Here is a 17,258-nt window from a genome sequence, read left to right as displayed (position 1 = left end):
TTGAGCCCTCTTTGACCATAACTCTAGTGGTTGCCTCAATTTGACATTTTGGTGGCCTTTCAATGGATTGGTTCTGGGGCCTCTTCCATAACCAAGATTCAAACCTTTAGCTTGCAAATTTCCCTCCATTTGTTTTGGCCAAATCCGGTCCTCCTGTGCTCTAAAGGAGGAGCCTACCTCATGTATTTGCAAGATTAATCTAATAGTGAATTGCTGCCAATTTTGTGCCAGTCTCACTACATGTCTCCTACCTCTCTAGGATAGACAATTGATCTTCAAAACTTTCATTCTACCAAAGTGAGATGGCCTCACCACTCACACTTCATACCTAACCTTCACCTCCGAGGCAACCATCATCTCCTAGGAGAGCCTTATCCGTGCACATCCATTGAGCTTTTACAAACTTCACCAACACTTCTCCAAAGAATGAAGGCACTCTTCCATCAACTCCCTTGATGTATTTCTTACGTTGGGAGGCGGTACACCCTCCTCCTGAGAATCCCTCGGCGATCACTACAAAAAAAAAGTGTATATTGTGGCGGTTATTTTCGTATAAACTGGCGTTTATAACCGCCACAATATACGCTTGTGGCGGTTTTCCCAACCGCCATAGAACTGGCCGCCACAAAGTTTAATGTGGCGGTTTTACTCTACCCGCCGCAACACCCGCCACTTTAAACATAGTGTAAATAGTGGCGGTTTTTATATGTAAGTAGTGTCAGTTATAACTGTCGCAATTTACATTCATTGAAGAAGATTCTGGCGCTATAATATAAGTAAGTAGTGACGTTTTTAACTGACGTAATTTTAATTCTGAATAAATAAAATTTAACCACCACTTTTTATAATCTTTTTTATAATCTGTTTTATACAATTATAAAATTTAACCACCATTTTTTTAATCTTTTTATAATCTGTTTTATACAATTATAAAATTTAACTACATTTATAATCTGTTTCATACAATTATAAAAATTAACCACCACTTTTTCATAATAAAATAAAATAATGTATAAAGTTATAATCATCCATTTATTTCATTGAATATTAAAGCACACATAATAATGTTCAAAAGTTTATATGTAAATGAAAATTAAAACACATAAAAAGTTCATACATCCCTAATCAAGTTTAAAATTACACACATAATTGTTCAAAAGTTCATACATCCCTAATCAAGTTTAAAATTAAAATACATATTCTTAATCTTTTTTGCTTCCACCACTTGATTCTATTATTTGATTAGGTGATGGAACACCACTTCTAGTGTCTGATACCTGAAATAAATAATTTTAAGTAAATGAATTTGAATATTACAGTAATGAATATATGTAAAAGTAACATTAAGAGTCCATTAAACAAGACATAAGAAGGGGAACTCACCAATGGAAACAAATCGAGTGCATCCAGCGTATCTAACAAAACAAAAACATCAAATTTAGTATCCTGTCTAAAAATGGGAACACGGGAATTTGAAAAGCAACGCAAACGAACTTACGTGTAGCAAAGGTTGTTAGTAAGAGTTTGCAAAGCATTTGCAGTAAAATTGTTTTCACCCACAACACGTGATAGTGAGCAGGACGGCTTGTACCCTGTGTAACACATGGTTTACATCAGTGAGGATGTAATTTAACATAAAATTACAAGTTATGAGCAAAAAGAGTAAAAGATCTCACCTGTATTCTAGCATGGCTATGAAGATAAAAGTCAAACTCTGTTGGATGGCAGATTTTAAAATCAACAATTGTGTCTGCAATATTTTATAAGTAAAATTATTTACCACCATAGTTAAACAAGTTTCTTTAAAGGATATGGCACCAAATAGTGAACTAAAGTAAATACCAGGCAATATGTTGCCACTCTTGTCAACACACTCTTGTCAACAGAACTCTTGTCATGATGGTTGCTAGCAAAGAGTCTTGGGTGATGACGCTTTTGAACTACAACAAATGTCATAGGAGGTTGATAGTTGGGTTCAAGGGATGCACATGCATGGGGTTAGAACAAAGAAAAGATGAACAATTTAGCATTAACAACATTAAGTTCTCACATTGATGCTAAGAAAAATATTAAACCATTTCACCCTTCTGAATAACATTAATTGACTAATTTATAAAATCATTGGAAGTCTTAAGGCATATCTTGATAAGATCTGTCAAATGAAAACCCAAACAAATCAAACAAAGAAACTCAATTTTGAAAAAATTAATGTTTACAAAACAAATTCTTTTATAAATCGAATAAATAACAATGTACGGAAAAAGAAGTAGAGTAGAATTCACATACAATTAATGATGCAATGAAAAAATATAAAGAAAATCTAAACAAGATCGCCTTGATATTCGCACCTTCGCAGCATAGTCTCCAGAATCATGAGACATGTTGATTCATCATCAAAAGCAATAACACGCATTCCTATGGGAAACTCGTCTCTGGGTCATCCATTTTATCCTCCACCACAGTCATTTTCTGCAAAAGGGTCTTCACCTATTAATTAACTTGAAACTTAAGAGGTTTTTCTCTTTTATATATATATATATATATATATATGTTTTTCCAAATTTTTCATGACACCTATGTCCTTTTATTACCTACTAACAAATTTCCTTAATTATCTCACATACATTATATCTTTTATGGCATTATTTTGTTGTCTGAGAAAAATATTACGCCAAAAGTAAATATTGTCGTAACTTACTCTAAATTTTAAATTATTATTAAGTTACTATTATAAATTATAAATTGTATTATTTATGGCAAGTTATTACTTTTTATAGTAATGATGTTTTGAAAGATTATAATAATATTTAAACCATTATATGAAGTCACAACCCCATTAAGTCACAACTAGTTGTTACAGCAAAAGATAAAAAAAGTGTGAATAAATAATCAAAACTAATAATAATAACTATAATAAAACGAAAAGCTCTGGAGTTTAGATTAACCTGCCTTCCCCCACTTTCCAATTCCATACTAGCAACTCCATTTGCATGAGGTATATTACATCATACACATGTGCCCACAAAAAATATCCATACAAAGAAGAAATGAAGGATTTAACTAAATAAGGAATTTAAAATATCTTTGCCTTAAAAAAATTGCAATATCAATTCATGCTAACTTGGTAAGGTGATAAAGGCATCTGAATGTTTGGCCATCTCTGCCTTTGCCTTCCTTTGATGCATTGTATTTTCCCAAAATCATGGCTCCAAATCTCAGCAACTAACTTCATATCAGCTCAACCTTTACTTCTCCTACTGTTTCATCAATTAGCTGCAAAAGGAACAAGTGCATAGGGGATGGAGCAGATAATAAGATCAACAAAGTAAAGAGAAAAGGAGCAGCTAAGCAATTATGAGAGTTGAACGGTTGTTTATTTCATGCTTTACCTAGCTATACAGACATCAATAATTTATAATCCAAGGGATTGAAACTAAAAACCAAAAAACAAAACCAACAGAAAAAAAAAATTCTAGCCAATGAAAGAAAACCTACAGAGGGAAAAAGGTTGAACTTAAAAAGATATCTCTAGCAAACTAGTCTCTAAAATATCTAGTTATCCTGATATATTTACCATTGATTTATTTCCACAATCAAGTTAGATATAAACATTAAGAATTTTCTAAAACAAAAAGTATGACTCTTAATAGCCATAAAATCAACAAGAATATGCATATAAAATAAAGGATTCCAGGAAACACAAGCTTCACCGATGCTCACAACAAATAACATCTCTTTTAGCCAAATCTTCATTTACTTTGAAACAAAATCGAGACTTCAAAAAAAGAAAAGAAGTTAGTCCAAATGTATTGAATAAATTAAAGTTATTTCAATGTAAGTTATTGAATAAACATGTCCTGTTTTTCATAAAAAAAAAAAATATTTACCATTGCAGTATTCCTGCAAATTAGCAACTGCAACTTCTAAGCCTCTGCTAGCAGTTGCATTTCCCATAGCTGATGGAACAGGTATTCCATGTCTTCCAATATCTTCTTCAGCAAATGACCTTGAAAATAAACAATATTAGCATAGTGTTGACATAATTAGGTTAAAGCATTATATAAATTAAAAGGCATATCAATTCTTACGTAATTTCTGGGCAACCGAAGCAGCCTCAGCAACACGGCTATCATAAGAAAAAAGAGGTGAAAGCTCCATCAAATCACATAGGTTGCTATTGAACTCCATTAAATACTGCAGAAATAACCAACCATTGGTAAACTTTCCTAACATGAATAATGGTAAAAACCACACGAATAAACTGAAATACTTTTATCAACTCAATTGTTTGACTAGTTGTTTCTCGCTGGGATTATATTTCAAAGACAAAGGAGGAATTGATCTACCAATAAAACATAAAACATAATAATAAAGCTCATTATTATTCTGACCTAGTTAGATAGTAAGGTATAAAAGATCTTCATTATGAAAAAAGCAAAATAATAAAGCACAAAAGAAGGAGCTTAGAACTAACAAATGTAATTTTTAAAAGAAATAATTACTATATTGCAATTTATTTTGGTTTGAGACCATGTTTAATATGACTACAGTGAACGATAAAGTTCTTCCTCTGCAACCAAAATATACCTAAGGCTCAAACTCTAGAAGACCAATTAACCTACAACAACCTCACACCCATTGATCCAAATGCTCAGCAAGAACAATTGCAAATTTTAGCATAACACAAACCAAGTAGATTCGAGACTCACCTCAGAAAGTGTCTTTCGATGCTTAGAGTCTTGAACTGAGACATCTTTCTTAAGATTGTAGAGTCTCCCATCAATCTTCCAACCAAAACACAACAACAATAAAATCAAGACCTTAAACAAATTAAATTCCCAAAAAAATTTAAAATTACCAATCGGTAGAGGAAGGAAAACCTCTTTCCGAAGCTCAAGCAGCTCCTTGCAAGAATCCTTGAACAACGACAAGAGCTTCTCAACCCCGGGGAACAACGGACTCGCAACTGCCTGCGAGGAGTACTTGGCTGCATCGGACGGCACTCGGATATGCCCGTTCGGCTCGCCGTCGTCCGCTTCCGCTTCCTCCAATTTGAAGGACGGAAGAAGCTCGCCCACGAGGTTCCCGAACAACGCGTCAAACGAGAAGTCTCCCTAACACATAAAAAGCAGAGAGCGCGGGTTCGTGTGGAGGCAGAGAGCGCGGGTTCGTGTGGAGGAAGAGAGTGTTAGGGTTCATTGCATAAAACCTAAAATGTAAAGGACAAAGCAGCATATGAAAAACTAGATTTAACAATGACAAACTACCATAAGTATAAGGAATGCACAGCAGGTTAATTACCTTCAAATCGGTTCCGTGTAGAGGCAGAGAGTGCTAGGGTTCGTGTTGAGGCGAAGAGCGCTAGGTTCATGTTGAGGCGAAGAGCGCGGGTTCGTGAGAGCGTTAGGGTTAGGGTTCATCTGAGGCAGAGAGAGGGACGAGAGTGATGAGTGTTAGGAGTTAGGGTTTTTCCAAACTGAAATTAAAAAAAAAATTATTTTCTTAAGTTTTCAAAAAGAAAATTAATTTTCAAGTGAAAATCTGAAGGATTTTTAAATCAAGTTAAAAATGTAAATATAAGAATAAAGGAATAAAAAGTTTTCTCTGAAAGAAAATTATGACAGTTAAAAATGACATAATTTGAAAGCTAATTGTGGCAGTTAATGAAATGACGTATTATGCTGAAATTTGTGGCGGTTATTAATAATCACCATATTAAAACCACCATTTTTTACACATTTTTTTTGTAGTGGATGGTGTTGATCTCTCCATGAACGGGTACCTCGTGCCCTTGATCTCCTGTTGGGGCCGCTGTCGTCAAGGCCCTCTGCAGATCTTGTAGGTATTTGATCCTGCCGGTTGACTCGGCGCAAGAGCGTTGCCTCGTCACGATCTTCCTCACCAGTTTGACACCACGTGCCCTCCAAGTCCGCTCCACAGATAGCCTCTCTGAAAACCTGAAAAGTACACAGTGGCGCCTCTGCGGCCGGTGGCGCTCTAACGCTCAAGTCAGATTACAGAATCACTAGAAAAACAATGTGTAAAAAAACTCTCCCCTGAATCTCACTCTGATCCTCTTTTATGCCTCCCTCTGTACCTGCGCCTAACAGAATTCTGTTATGCCTTTCTGGCATGTGTCAGGACCCTGTTGTGCTTTTCTGTGGCAACGTACCACCAGAATCAGTAGAACGTGAGTATTTGCGCGTGTCTGCAATTGTCTGTACCTTTGGCGGCACGGAGTGCACCTTTGTCTGGACCGCGTCCCTCTTAGATGATGACACGTGGAGGCATGCAACTAACCACACACGTGTCATTACTTGAAGGCTCTAGCGTTTCTCACTGCGTGTCTAAGTTATCCCCTGGCGGAGTAACTTAGCGCATTCCCTTCGTCTGGGTAAATCGCATACTCTCAGGAGGACGCCAGGTGTGGCTGGTCTAAGCACACTCACCAGGCATTGCTCTCTGTGCGAACGATTCCCCCTTCGTGATGTCATGCACGTGATGGGTTGAGGGAGTCACCAATCACTGACCGGTTTACTAGCCCCCCTCAGGCCATTCTCATGCACGATTCTCTGAGACATGTTCATGCGAGGTCCGTGCGTAACGCTCTTGCTGGGAATCTCAGTCCCAGCTTAACTGCGTGTGACACGAGCCCCCGATGACCATGCATCCTATGACTGATCGGTGCTCTATTGCTTCTCGCGTTCTGCCCCCAGGTGTTCATCCGGGAACTGATCTATCGATGACTGCTTGGTTACCGGCCACCGATCACCGTTCTGGGTGATCTGCCCCTGACTTCTCTGCCAACTGGTCTGTCGGTGCCCACTTGACTACTGACCACCGATCACTTCTTTGGATGATCTGCTCCCTGATCTCTCTGCCAACTGGCCCACGTGTCACCCTACGAGTGGTCCACGTGATTGTCTTCTGCTGACGTCATCTACCACCGATGACCGACCGGATCACAAGCCCCTCAGTCTCGAGCTGTGAACTCGTTCTCAGTGAAAAGACTAAGTGGTTGCGACCTTGGTCCACGTGGCAAGTGGGCCCACGTCACGTGCTACCTCACGTGCTGCCCTTTAACGTTACGACTACCTCCCTTAATCTCGCGACACGTGGGTGCATCAACGGTCAGCGTGGAGTGTCGCTAGCGCTTCTCTTCTTTTCAAATAGGCGCGCACCTTTACTGTTTCTTCATCTTCTTCAATCAACTCCCAGACTCTCTGTGAATTCCCTTTTGCGCTTCCATCTTTCTCCCAGCTTTCCATCTTCAGAACCTTCGCGATCATTCAAAGGTATGGTTTTTCTTCTTTCTTGGTCCATTTAGGTTCTTTTCATCGATTGCATTCGTCCCTTTCATCATCATGCATCCATCTTCTCCGTTTTTCCTCTTCTCGACCCAGGCTAGGGTTTTCGCACTTCTTCACTCTGCTCTCTGCTTCTCCCTCTTCCTCTTTCCACCTGGACCTTTCTCTCCTTTCCTTCCTTTGTTTTTCACTGAACCATTCATCATTCCCTCTCCTTCCATTCATTCTGACTTTTCGCTTTTCCCCCACTGCAGCTATCTATCAATGACTCGCTTGAAACAGACCGCTCGAACCATCGCCTCGTCTTCTGGTGCACAGCCTTCCGCAAGTGCTCCAGCTTCACCACCACCCGTTGCAACCTCCTACCACGACAACGCCAGGGTCTATAACTGGGCTCCCCTGGCGTTGCTCGCTGAAACCTCTACCTTGCTGCCGCAAGGGCACCTAAAGTCCCTCCTGAGCAGCGACCCGGATGAGCCCTCTTGCGCCATCGATCGGGAGAACGACTTCAACATTCGCGTCTGCATTCCTCCTCGAGGGATGCCCATCTGTGCGGACGATAGGGCCACCAATGGGGTGCCCTTCGTCTTCATCTACTCTGCCTTCTTCAAAAGGTTGAAGCTACGCCTGCCCTTCACCTTTTTCGAGAAGGAGTTGATGATGGAGCTGAACGTCGCACCCTGCCAACTCCATCCAAATGCTTGGGCTTTCATCCGGGCATTTGAAATTCTCGGCAATTACTTCGGGCATACCGCCTCCGTGGACGTGTTCCTCTACTTCTTCGAGGCGAAGAACCCTGGGGACAGGTCTTGGGTGAGTCTGAATGGGGTTGCTGAACGGGTGCTCTTAGGCCTGTATCAACAATCCTTCAAAGACTGGAAAGGCAGGTTCTACATGATATCTGCCACCCCACAAAGTCCAACATTGCTCGAGGGGTACCCCCTCTACTGGGTTCCCGTGGTTGAGTTCAAGAAACCCCGGGATCTCGAAACCATGGCCCCTTATGAGCGCGAGCTATGTGGGCTGTTCCTGGGGGCCAAGTACAACTCTGCACTCCTCATCAAACATGAGTTTGATGTGTTGGCTCTGAAAAAATATATAGGTAGCTCTTCTTTTTCACCTCTTAGGATACTTGCATATTCTCATGCATGCTTGCATACATTTTGACTTACTTGCGTAACTAAGCTATCTAACTCTTCTTTTTCCCTTCGATGTAGATACAATGTCAGGGAAGGACAGGAGGAAAGCTTTGCTGGAGCTCGCCAAACTCCGGGGGGCCAAAGGGACTGGCTCCTCCTCTTCCACCACCGATCCTATTGCAGCCCCTCCTCTCTCGGTCGCGCCAGCTGAAGGCCCCGAACCAGGGAGGAAAAGAAGGAAGCTGGTGAAGGCCTTTCCTTCATCTGCTGCTGCTGCCCCTGCTCCCTCAACCGAAGAGGAGAGCTCTGGCTCTCCTCTCATACACCGCAAGAGGAAACTTCCAGCGGTTGGGGGGGCTTCATCTCTTCAACCTGGGGAAGTCGAGGTGGTGGAGATAGAGGAAGGTTCAGCCTTGCCTCCCTCTGCTCAACAACTGCCCTCTCCAACCCCCCGACTGTCCTCTCCAACTCCCCGACTGTCCTCTCCAACTCCCCGACTGCCCTCTCCAACTCCACTTCCACTTCCATCACCTCCCCCAGCAGGCCAAGTTCTTGGCCAATCTACCTCACCTGCTGGGGGTGATTCTGCTCCCTCGGGGGGTCTCCCAGGGCCCCTTGCATCACCACCGCCACCGCCAACCTCCGCTGCTACCGCCGAAGGTGGGGGCAGCTCGCGACCAAGCGGCTCTGGAGCCAGCAACGAAAACTTCAGCCGAGTCATAGCCTTGGTCCGACAGCTCCTTCGCAGCCGGGAGCTTGTTGAGTGGAATGGGGACGAGGTGGACATGCACCTGGCGAAGCAGATTGTGCTTTCCTTGGAGTTTTCCACCCAGCACCGCAAGCAAATAGCCCTGGAGAAGAGGGTAAAGGAGCTTGAGCACGACAAGTGGTCACTGCAGAGTGACTTCGAAGCTGCCCAAGAGTCCGTAGCCCTGCTGAGGGGTATGGTGGAAAAATCCAGGGGTGAGCACTTCGCGCAAGTCCAAGAGACCATCAAGACTGAGATCTTGATGGGGCAAGCTGTCAACTCCCTGGACTGCGAGGTGGCGCAATTGCGGGACGAGACCTCCTCCCTACGCCAACTGAACTCACAACTAGTGGGGGAGCTCGAGTCCACCAGGGAAGCGGCCGCTACTGGGGAGAAGAAACTTGAGGAGGTGGTGGGCCAGCTATCTGAAGCAAGGGGCCAATTGGAAAAAGCTGCCTCTTCCCTTGCTGCCCTTACCACCGAGAAAAATGCTGCGGAGGCCTCAAAGCAAAAATTAGAGGCTGAGAACGCCGACCTTATGAATGTGGGTGCTGACGCCCTTACTGACGGATTCGAGCTGGCACTCGAGCAGATCCGATGCGTTCTCCCAGATTTGGACCTCTCGCAGTTCAGCATTTATCACGAAGTGGTAGATGGAAAGCTCACCCCTCCTCCTTGAGCTCTTTCTCTCTTTTTTTTTCTTTGTAATTTTACACTTCTGCACAATTCGTTGTGCTTGAACTTGTACAAACTTTTTCGCTTAATATATACTAGTTTCAGACGCATGTCTTTTTCTCCGCATTTTCTTAAACTTTGTCTTTCTCTTTGCACACGACTAAATGTTAACCAACCTAGGCTTAGCGCGATCTGCCTTCTTTGATCTTGGCCTCTACTTTGATCACGACTAACAACTCCCTTAGCTTCGTCCTTAACAGCTCTTGTGCACTGCTTTGTACTGGATGACTGACAAGGCGTAGCCTGTCTGCTAGCTTGCTGTGTAGGAACTTGTTTGGAAAAGTTTCCTCCGACAAGGCAAAACTGATCAGACATCGTTCTTTGTACTTCACTTCGCTTGTCTGTCGCTCTAGTGCTAAGTGCGTAGAGGGCACAGATCGTCAGAGGTGGCACCTTGTTTGGCGAAACTTGCTCAACCGTGTGAACTCAGCAATACTTGAACTTGACCCTCCGTGCACCGCTTTTAACTCGAGCAAGTTGTTTAACCTTATAACAAACTTGGCAAACTTGTTAACTCAAAGTAAATTTGAGCAACTATCAACTCTTCGGCGATGACGTTCAATAAAACTTGTGAACTCAAGGCAACAAACCTTAACATAAAATCACTTACTAGGCAGCAGGTTTTGACTCAAACTAGTATCAAAATACAGTTTACCTGATCTGCCAAGCGTAGTGCCCCCTACTTCTGTCATCGCCCGGAACTCTTCTGATCTGGCACTCGCCGCATAACTCCTTCACTGTCTCAACCTTCATGCCACAGGGTTTTGGCGACGTTATCTTTCTTCTTTGCATAACTTGATCATTGTTCCCTCATCTGGGGGTAGAGGCGCCTTTCGGATCCTTCTCTACCTCCCTGAGTTTCAGAACAATGATCTCGATAGTGAGGTGTTCTCTTCGAACCTACCTCAGTTATCCTTTATCTTCTTCCACCCTTCACGCCATTCCTGAACCTGTTCAAGGCGAGAAGGATTTTATCTTGCCTGAACTCGCTCGACGGCGAGAAGGACTTTATCTGGTGCCTCATCTTGCCCAGGGTGTACATCTCCTTCCCCCTGGATGCACTGAGGACCTTTTCTCGCCTGAACTCGCTCGACGGCGAGAAAGACTTTATCTGGTGCCTCAACTTGCCCAGGGTATACATCTCCTCCCCCCGGATGCACTAAGGACTTTTTCTCGCCTGAACTCGCTCAAGGGCGAGGAGGACTTCTTCTCTTGCCTCAAAATGCACGAGAGCGTTGAGGGCTTTTTGCACTACTGGTACCTCTGATCGCCAAAAGACGATGAGGTCTCTAAAACTTTAACTACTGACATCGATCGCCGTAAAACGACAAGGACTTTAAAACTTTAACTATTGCCCCCGATCGCCGAAAACGATGGGGACTTAAAAACTTTTACTATTGCCACCGATCGCCGAAAAACGATGGGGACTTTAAAACTTTAACTATTGCCACCGATCGCCGAAAAACGATGGGGACTTTAAAACTTTTACTATTGCCACCGATCGCCGAAAAACGATGGGGACTTTAAAACTTTTACTATTGCCACCGATCGCCGAAATAAGCGTGCAAACTTAGAAGCTTTAAACTTTGAAAAACTCTTCTTTATTGGGTGGCCTCATTAAAAACCCTCCTTAGGGAAAAAAGAGTGCCCCCTTGAAATTGTTTTAACAGAAACTATTCGAATCTCATCCTATTCGTCTTTACTTACAAGGCTTTAACTGTAATACGACTTGAGATGTGTTGCGTTCCAAGTGCGGGGAATCGCCCCTCCTTCTAATGTCTCCAAGCGGTAGGCGCCATTCCCGAGCGCCTCGGTTATTCTGAACGGTCCCGTCCACTTGGGCGATAACTTGTTCTGCATCTCATACTGATGGGCCTTCCTCATCACCAGATCGCCGCTTCTAAACTGCCTTGACGTTACCTTAGAGTTGTACCTTCGCTCAACTCTTCTCTTCACCGCTTCGGCTTTCACTCTCGCCTCCTCCCTGACCTCATCCAGCAAATCCAGATTCATCCTTCTTTCTTTGTTCGAGTCTTCCGCCATGAAATTCTGGAATCTCGGTGAGCTTTCCTAGATTTCGACTAGAATCATCGCATCACATCCATAAACCAAACTAAAGGGGGTCTCGTGGGTTCCTGACTGCTCAGTTGTATGGTATGCCCAAACTATGCGGGGTACCTCTTCAGCCCACGATCCCTTAGCTTTCTCCAATCTTCTCTTTAAACCTCTCAGCAACACCCGATTGGCAGACTCCACTTGGCCATTCGTCTGTGGGTGTTCGACAGATGCAAACACCTGTTGTATCCCCACCTCTTCGCACAGCTTTTTCAAGAGGTGGCTTGCAAACTGCGTCCCATTGTCTGACACCAAGCGTTTAGGCACACCAAACCGACACACTATGTTCTTCCATACAAAGCTCTCGATCTTGTCTGCGGTGATCTGGGCCACCGGCTCCGCTTCGATCCACTTGGTGAAGTATTCGATCGCCACCACCAAGTACTTCATCTGCCTGATTGCCAATGGGAAGGGTCCCAGAATGTCAATTCCCTAAGTATGGAACGGCCAGGGGCTGTAAATCGACTTCAGCTCTTCTGGGGGTGCCTTGTGCCAATCAGCGTGCTGCTGGCATTGCTTGCAACGCTGGGCGTATCTCTTGCAATCTTCTCTCATCGTGGGCCAGTAATAGCCTGCACGGATAGTCCTTGTCGCTAGCGATCGACCTCCAATGTGGCTCCCGCAAATTCCCTCATGGAGCTCAGCCATAATCCTCGTGCACTTCTCTCCGTGTACGCATTCAAGAAGGGGGTGCGTGAATCCAAACCTGTACAGCTCGCCGTCAATGAGGGTAAACTTGCTGGAGCTCTTCTTTATCTTCCTGGCCTCGATTGAGTCAATTGGAAGCACACCATCTGCTAAATAACGTTGGTAAGGCGTTATCCACGTGTCTGGCTCGTGGACAGCGCAAATCTGCATCGATCTTGCCCCTTCTTCTACTGGGCGCGCTCTGACCCTCGGCGCCCTCAGAGTTTCCTGCGTTAGGGATCTATGACTTCTCGCCGGTCTTCCTATAGATCTGCAAACATGGAGAACTTGGTGGTCTGCCACGAATGCTCGAGGCGCTTTCAAAGTTTCTTGAATGACAATCCTCTGCCTACCCCCCTTGCCCGAACTGGCGAGCTTGGCTAGCAAGTCAGCTCGGGCATTCTGTTCTCTTGGCACGTGCACCACCTCAAATGAAGCGAAAGATCTTCTCAGCTCCTGCACGTACTCCAAGTAGGCTGCCATCTGCAGGTCCTTGGCTTGGAACTCGCCAGTTACTTGTCCCGTGACCAACAGCGAGTCGCTCTTGGCCATCAGCACTCTCGCCCCCATTTCCTTAGCCAGCAAGATTCCAGCGATCAAAGCCTCATACTCTGCCTGGTTGTTGCTTGCTTTGAAAGCGAACCTCAATGATTGCTCTATCAACACTCCGTTGGGCCCCTCCAAGATGACCCCAGCCCCGCTGCCCAGCTAGTTGGACGACCCATCAACAGAGAGTACCCAGCGAAAGTCACCCTCGGAGTTTTGTGCCACCTCGGAGGACAACTCGACCACGAAATCGGCGAAGACTTGCCCTTTGATCGATCCCCGGGGTTCATACTTGATGTCGAACTCGGAAAGCTCGACCGCCCACTTTACCATCCTTCCAGCCACATCGGGCTTCTTGAGAACCTTCTGGATCGGCAGATCAGTCATCACCAGTACCCTGAAGCTCTGGAAGTAATGGCGCAATCTCCTCGCCGAGAATACAACCGCTAATGCCGCCTTTTCTAGGGCCTGGTACCTTACCTCCGGGCCTTGCAGCACCTTGCTAACGAAATATATAGGCCTTTGGGTCTGGTCCTGATCCTGCACTAGCACTGCGCTGATCGCCCTCTCAGTTATGGCAAAGTACAGCCTGAGGGGTGTTATGTCTTGAGGCTTGCACAGAACTGGAGGGCTCGCCAAATATTCCTTGAGCTTTACGAAGGCCTCCTCACACTCCTTTGTCCAAACAAATCTGTTGTTTCTCTTCAAACATTGGAAGTATGGGGGGCCCTTCTCTCCGCTTGCCGATACGAATCGGGATAGGGCGACCATCCGCCCCGTGAGTTGCTGCACCTCCTTCACATTGGCAGGACTCGTCATTGCCAAGATGGCGGCGCACTTCTCAGGGTTAGCCTCAATTCCCCTCTCTGACAGAAGAAACCCCAGAAATTTCCCTGCTTCTACACCAAAAACACACTTTTCAGGATTCAGTTTTAGCTTGTACCTGGCTATTGTGGTGAACAACTCTTCCAAGTCTGCGACGTGCTTGTCTTTTTCCAGGGACGTCACGACCATGTCGTCGACGTATGCCTGCACATTCCTTCCGAGCATGGGCGCGAGCACCTTGTCCATCAGCCTTTGGTACGTGGCCCCTGCATTTTTCAACCCGAAGGGCATCACCCTGTAGCAATAACACGACCTCTCCGTCATGAAGGCGGTCTTCTCTTCATCCATGGGGTGCATTTTGATTTGGTTGTACCCCGAGAAGGCATCCAGGAAACTGAGCAGCTTGCACCCTGATGCACTGTCTACCAGGGCGTCAATGCTTGGCAAGGGGTAAGAGTCCTTCGGGCAGGCCTTGTTCAAGTCTGTAAAGTCAACGCACATCCACCATTTCCCGCTGCTCTTCTTGACCAGGACGACGTTAGCGAGCCATTCTGGATATTGGATTTCCCTGATGTGGCCCGCCGCAAGTAGTTTCCGTGTCTCTTCCTTGACCGCCTGTCTCTTCTCCTCATTGAATTTTCTTCTTCTTTGGCGGATGGGCCTGACTTGGGGGTCCATTGCCAAACGATGGCACAAGAAATCGGGGTCGATCCCTGGCATATCTGAAGCAGCCCACGCAAACGCATTCAAGTGCCTACTGATCACTTCGGCGATCTGGTCTTGCGTCTTGCTATCCAGGGTTCTTCCCAACTTAAACACCTTACCACTGATCTCCTTCTCGAGCCAATCTTCTACCGGCTGAGGTTTCCCCTCGCTGGTGATCAGCGTCCTCGCGATTCCGGTTTCTTTGGCGGTCTCCGAGCAGTTTCTCTCCGATCTCGCCTCTACATTTCCCATCGGCACATTGTCCTCGGTGACCACCTCTAACGCCGCATCCGAAACTCGTCAGGGTTCCGGTTCCACGCCAGGGGGAGGCGTGGTGGTTACGTGGCACACAGACCTCTTGTTCTTGAGGCTGTTTTCGTAACACTTCTTTGCCTCCTTCTGGTCGGAGCAAATAGTGATGATCATACCCTCCATAGACGGCAACTTGACCTTCATGTGCCTTGTCGAAGGCATAGCTCCCGTTCTGTTGAGCGTTGGCCTCCCCAGCAGTATGTTGTATGCTGATGGGGCGTTTACAACAAGGTACCTGACCTTCTCCGTTCGCGAGGCCAAGCCGTCGGTGAAGGTCGTCCTCAGCTCGATATACCCCCTCACTTCCACTTGGTCGCCGATGAAACCGTACAAGCAGCCCCCATATGGTCTTAGCTGATCAGGGGACAGCTGTAACTTCTCAAAGGTTGGCCAAAACATCACGTCTGCTGAGCTTCCTTGGTCGATCAGCACCCGGTGGACGGTCCTTCCCGCTGTGACCAACGAGATCACAATAGGGTCGTTGTCATGTGGCACCACATCCCTGCGGTCCTCCTTGGTGAACGTGATGTCCACGTCGGGCGAGTGATCCTCGAAGGCTTCAACCGACATTATCAACCTCGCATACCTCTTTCGTTGCGACGCTGTGCACCCTCCGCCGGAGAATCCGCCAGCTATGGTGTGGATCTCGCCGTGGATAGGCACCTTGTGCTGTTGCCCTCCGCTGCTCGCCGGTTGAGACCCTGATGCCTGGTCCACTTGCTTCTCTAGCAAGTAATCCTTCAGGAAACCACATTTGACCAGCTCGGCGAGCTGGTGCCCCAGGGCCAAACACGAATTGATAGAGTGGCCAAAGCTCTTGTGGAACTCGCACCAGGCGTCTGGCTTTGGCCCAAAAATCTTCTCCGTCGTTTTCTCAGGCACTTTGAGCCTAGCAGCTATGTTTGGGATGGCGATCAAATCAGCCAAACCCATCACAAACTCATACCTCAGGGGGCGATTACCCTCCCTGGGGCGATTACTCTCCCTTGGGCGATTACTCTCCCTGGGGCGCCCTGGCCCCTTGCTCTTATTTTTCTTAGGGTCGTAAGGGTGACGCGCCCTTTGATCCCTCTTTCCCGCCGCCGCCTCCATTACCCTCTGAGGTCGTACCCTTGCTTGGGTGCGCGGTTTAGCTGGGGCCACATTTCCTCTCTTCTCTGTGACCTCGCTCTCAGCAGTGATGTGAGCCACAGCACGTCGCCGGATTTCGGCGAACGTGGCGGGGTGGCTCCTGATGAGCGACTCACTAAAGGGCCCAGGCAATACACCCTTTTTGAAGGCGTGCACGAACATTTCCTCGTCCTTTCCTGGCAAACGGACTATCCGAGCCTCGAATCTGTTCAGGAAATCCTTCAAGGACTCCCCTTGGTACTGCCTTATATCAAACAAGTCATAAGACACCAGAGGTGGTGCCTTGTTCACTATGTACTGCTCAACAAACATCTTTGAAAATTGTTGGAACGTGGTGATATGACCAGTGGGTATACTGACGAACCAGTCCAACGCCGTTCCGCTCAAGGTGCTCATGAACACCTTACAATACACCGCGTCTGAGCCCCCCGAGAGCATCATCTGAGTATGAAACGCCGTGAGATGGGCTTCAGGGTCCTCCACCCCAGTGAAAGATGCTTTCACTGCCACAGTGCTAGCCGGGACAACTGAGTCCATGATCTCTTGGGAAAATGGCATAGGGAAACTGCACGGTGGGGATGGGGGTGCGGATTTGTCCCTTGTCGCACGCTCCTCCCGCTCCTGAGGGTTTTTCGCAGCTCTTCGTTGATCCTGTTGAGCTCTTCGTTCCTTGCTTGTGAGGCCACCAACGCCTTGTGCATCCTTTCCTGCTCAGAACGCGATGCGGCCACGTTCTCCTGCAGCGTCCTCATCATGTCCATCACCTGCGTCATGGACACAACATCTTCGTCGGTTGATGGTGCAACTGAACTGGAACGCGTTGTCCTCATCCTTCCGCAGCAAACACAGCAGCTCAAAGAACTCCAAACAAGCGGTGAAAACTCCAGGAGTCGACTGAGATAGCGAGCAACTGAACAGAAAACACTCAAAGCACCACCAACACAAACTATGGTTGGGAATCAGGTTTTATACGTGCCCCACGGTGGGCGCCAAATGATCCTGCCGGTT

General features: G+C 46.1%; 2 protein-coding genes across 10 annotated transcripts; both read right to left on the bottom strand.

The window, feature by feature from the left end:
* Window positions 1-1,065: 1,065 nt before the first annotated feature.
* On the bottom strand, window positions 1,066-5,478 carry LOC137817241 (uncharacterized). 9 transcript variants are annotated; one of them, XR_011081945.1, is made up of 12 exons: window positions 5,302-5,478; window positions 4,881-5,209; window positions 4,710-4,784; window positions 4,089-4,194; window positions 3,888-4,006; window positions 2,950-3,273; window positions 2,349-2,469; window positions 1,843-1,940; window positions 1,677-1,750; window positions 1,499-1,592; window positions 1,384-1,415; window positions 1,066-1,277 (listed from the first exon to the last, which is right to left on the bottom strand). XR_011081945.1 is itself a non-coding variant. In XM_068620488.1 (12 exons), exons 2-5 carry the CDS (start codon window positions 4,991-4,993, stop codon window positions 3,924-3,926), a joined length of 399 nt encoding a protein of 132 aa, XP_068476589.1. In that variant the 5' UTR covers window positions 4,994-5,209; window positions 5,302-5,478; the 3' UTR covers window positions 1,066-1,277; window positions 1,384-1,415; window positions 1,499-1,592; window positions 1,677-1,750; window positions 1,843-1,940; window positions 2,349-2,469; window positions 2,946-3,273; window positions 3,888-3,923. The 9 variants fall into 9 exon arrangements, 8 of the variants coding, with proteins under 8 accessions (XP_068476589.1, XP_068476588.1, XP_068476591.1 ...); XM_068620488.1 differs by having other exon boundaries at window positions 2,946-3,273; window positions 4,859-5,209; XM_068620487.1 differs by having other exon boundaries at window positions 4,859-5,209.
* Window positions 5,479-14,730: 9,252 nt separating this feature from the next.
* Window positions 14,731-16,787, bottom strand: LOC137817255 (uncharacterized). The gene is made up of 3 exons (XM_068620508.1): window positions 16,549-16,787; window positions 15,583-16,455; window positions 14,731-14,824 (listed from the first exon to the last, which is right to left on the bottom strand). The coding sequence occupies exons 1-3, from the start codon at window positions 16,785-16,787 to the stop codon at window positions 14,731-14,733; spliced, it is 1,206 nt and encodes a 401-aa protein (XP_068476609.1).
* Window positions 16,788-17,258: the final 471 nt, after the last annotated feature.

This window comes from Phaseolus vulgaris, unplaced genomic scaffold (assembly GCF_000499845.2).
Source record: "Phaseolus vulgaris cultivar G19833 unplaced genomic scaffold, P. vulgaris v2.0 scaffold_23, whole genome shotgun sequence".
Classification (NCBI taxonomy): domain Eukaryota; kingdom Viridiplantae; phylum Streptophyta; class Magnoliopsida; order Fabales; family Fabaceae; genus Phaseolus; species Phaseolus vulgaris.
Note: the sequence above shows the minus strand (reverse complement) of the source record. Positions and strands in the feature narration are given on the sequence as shown.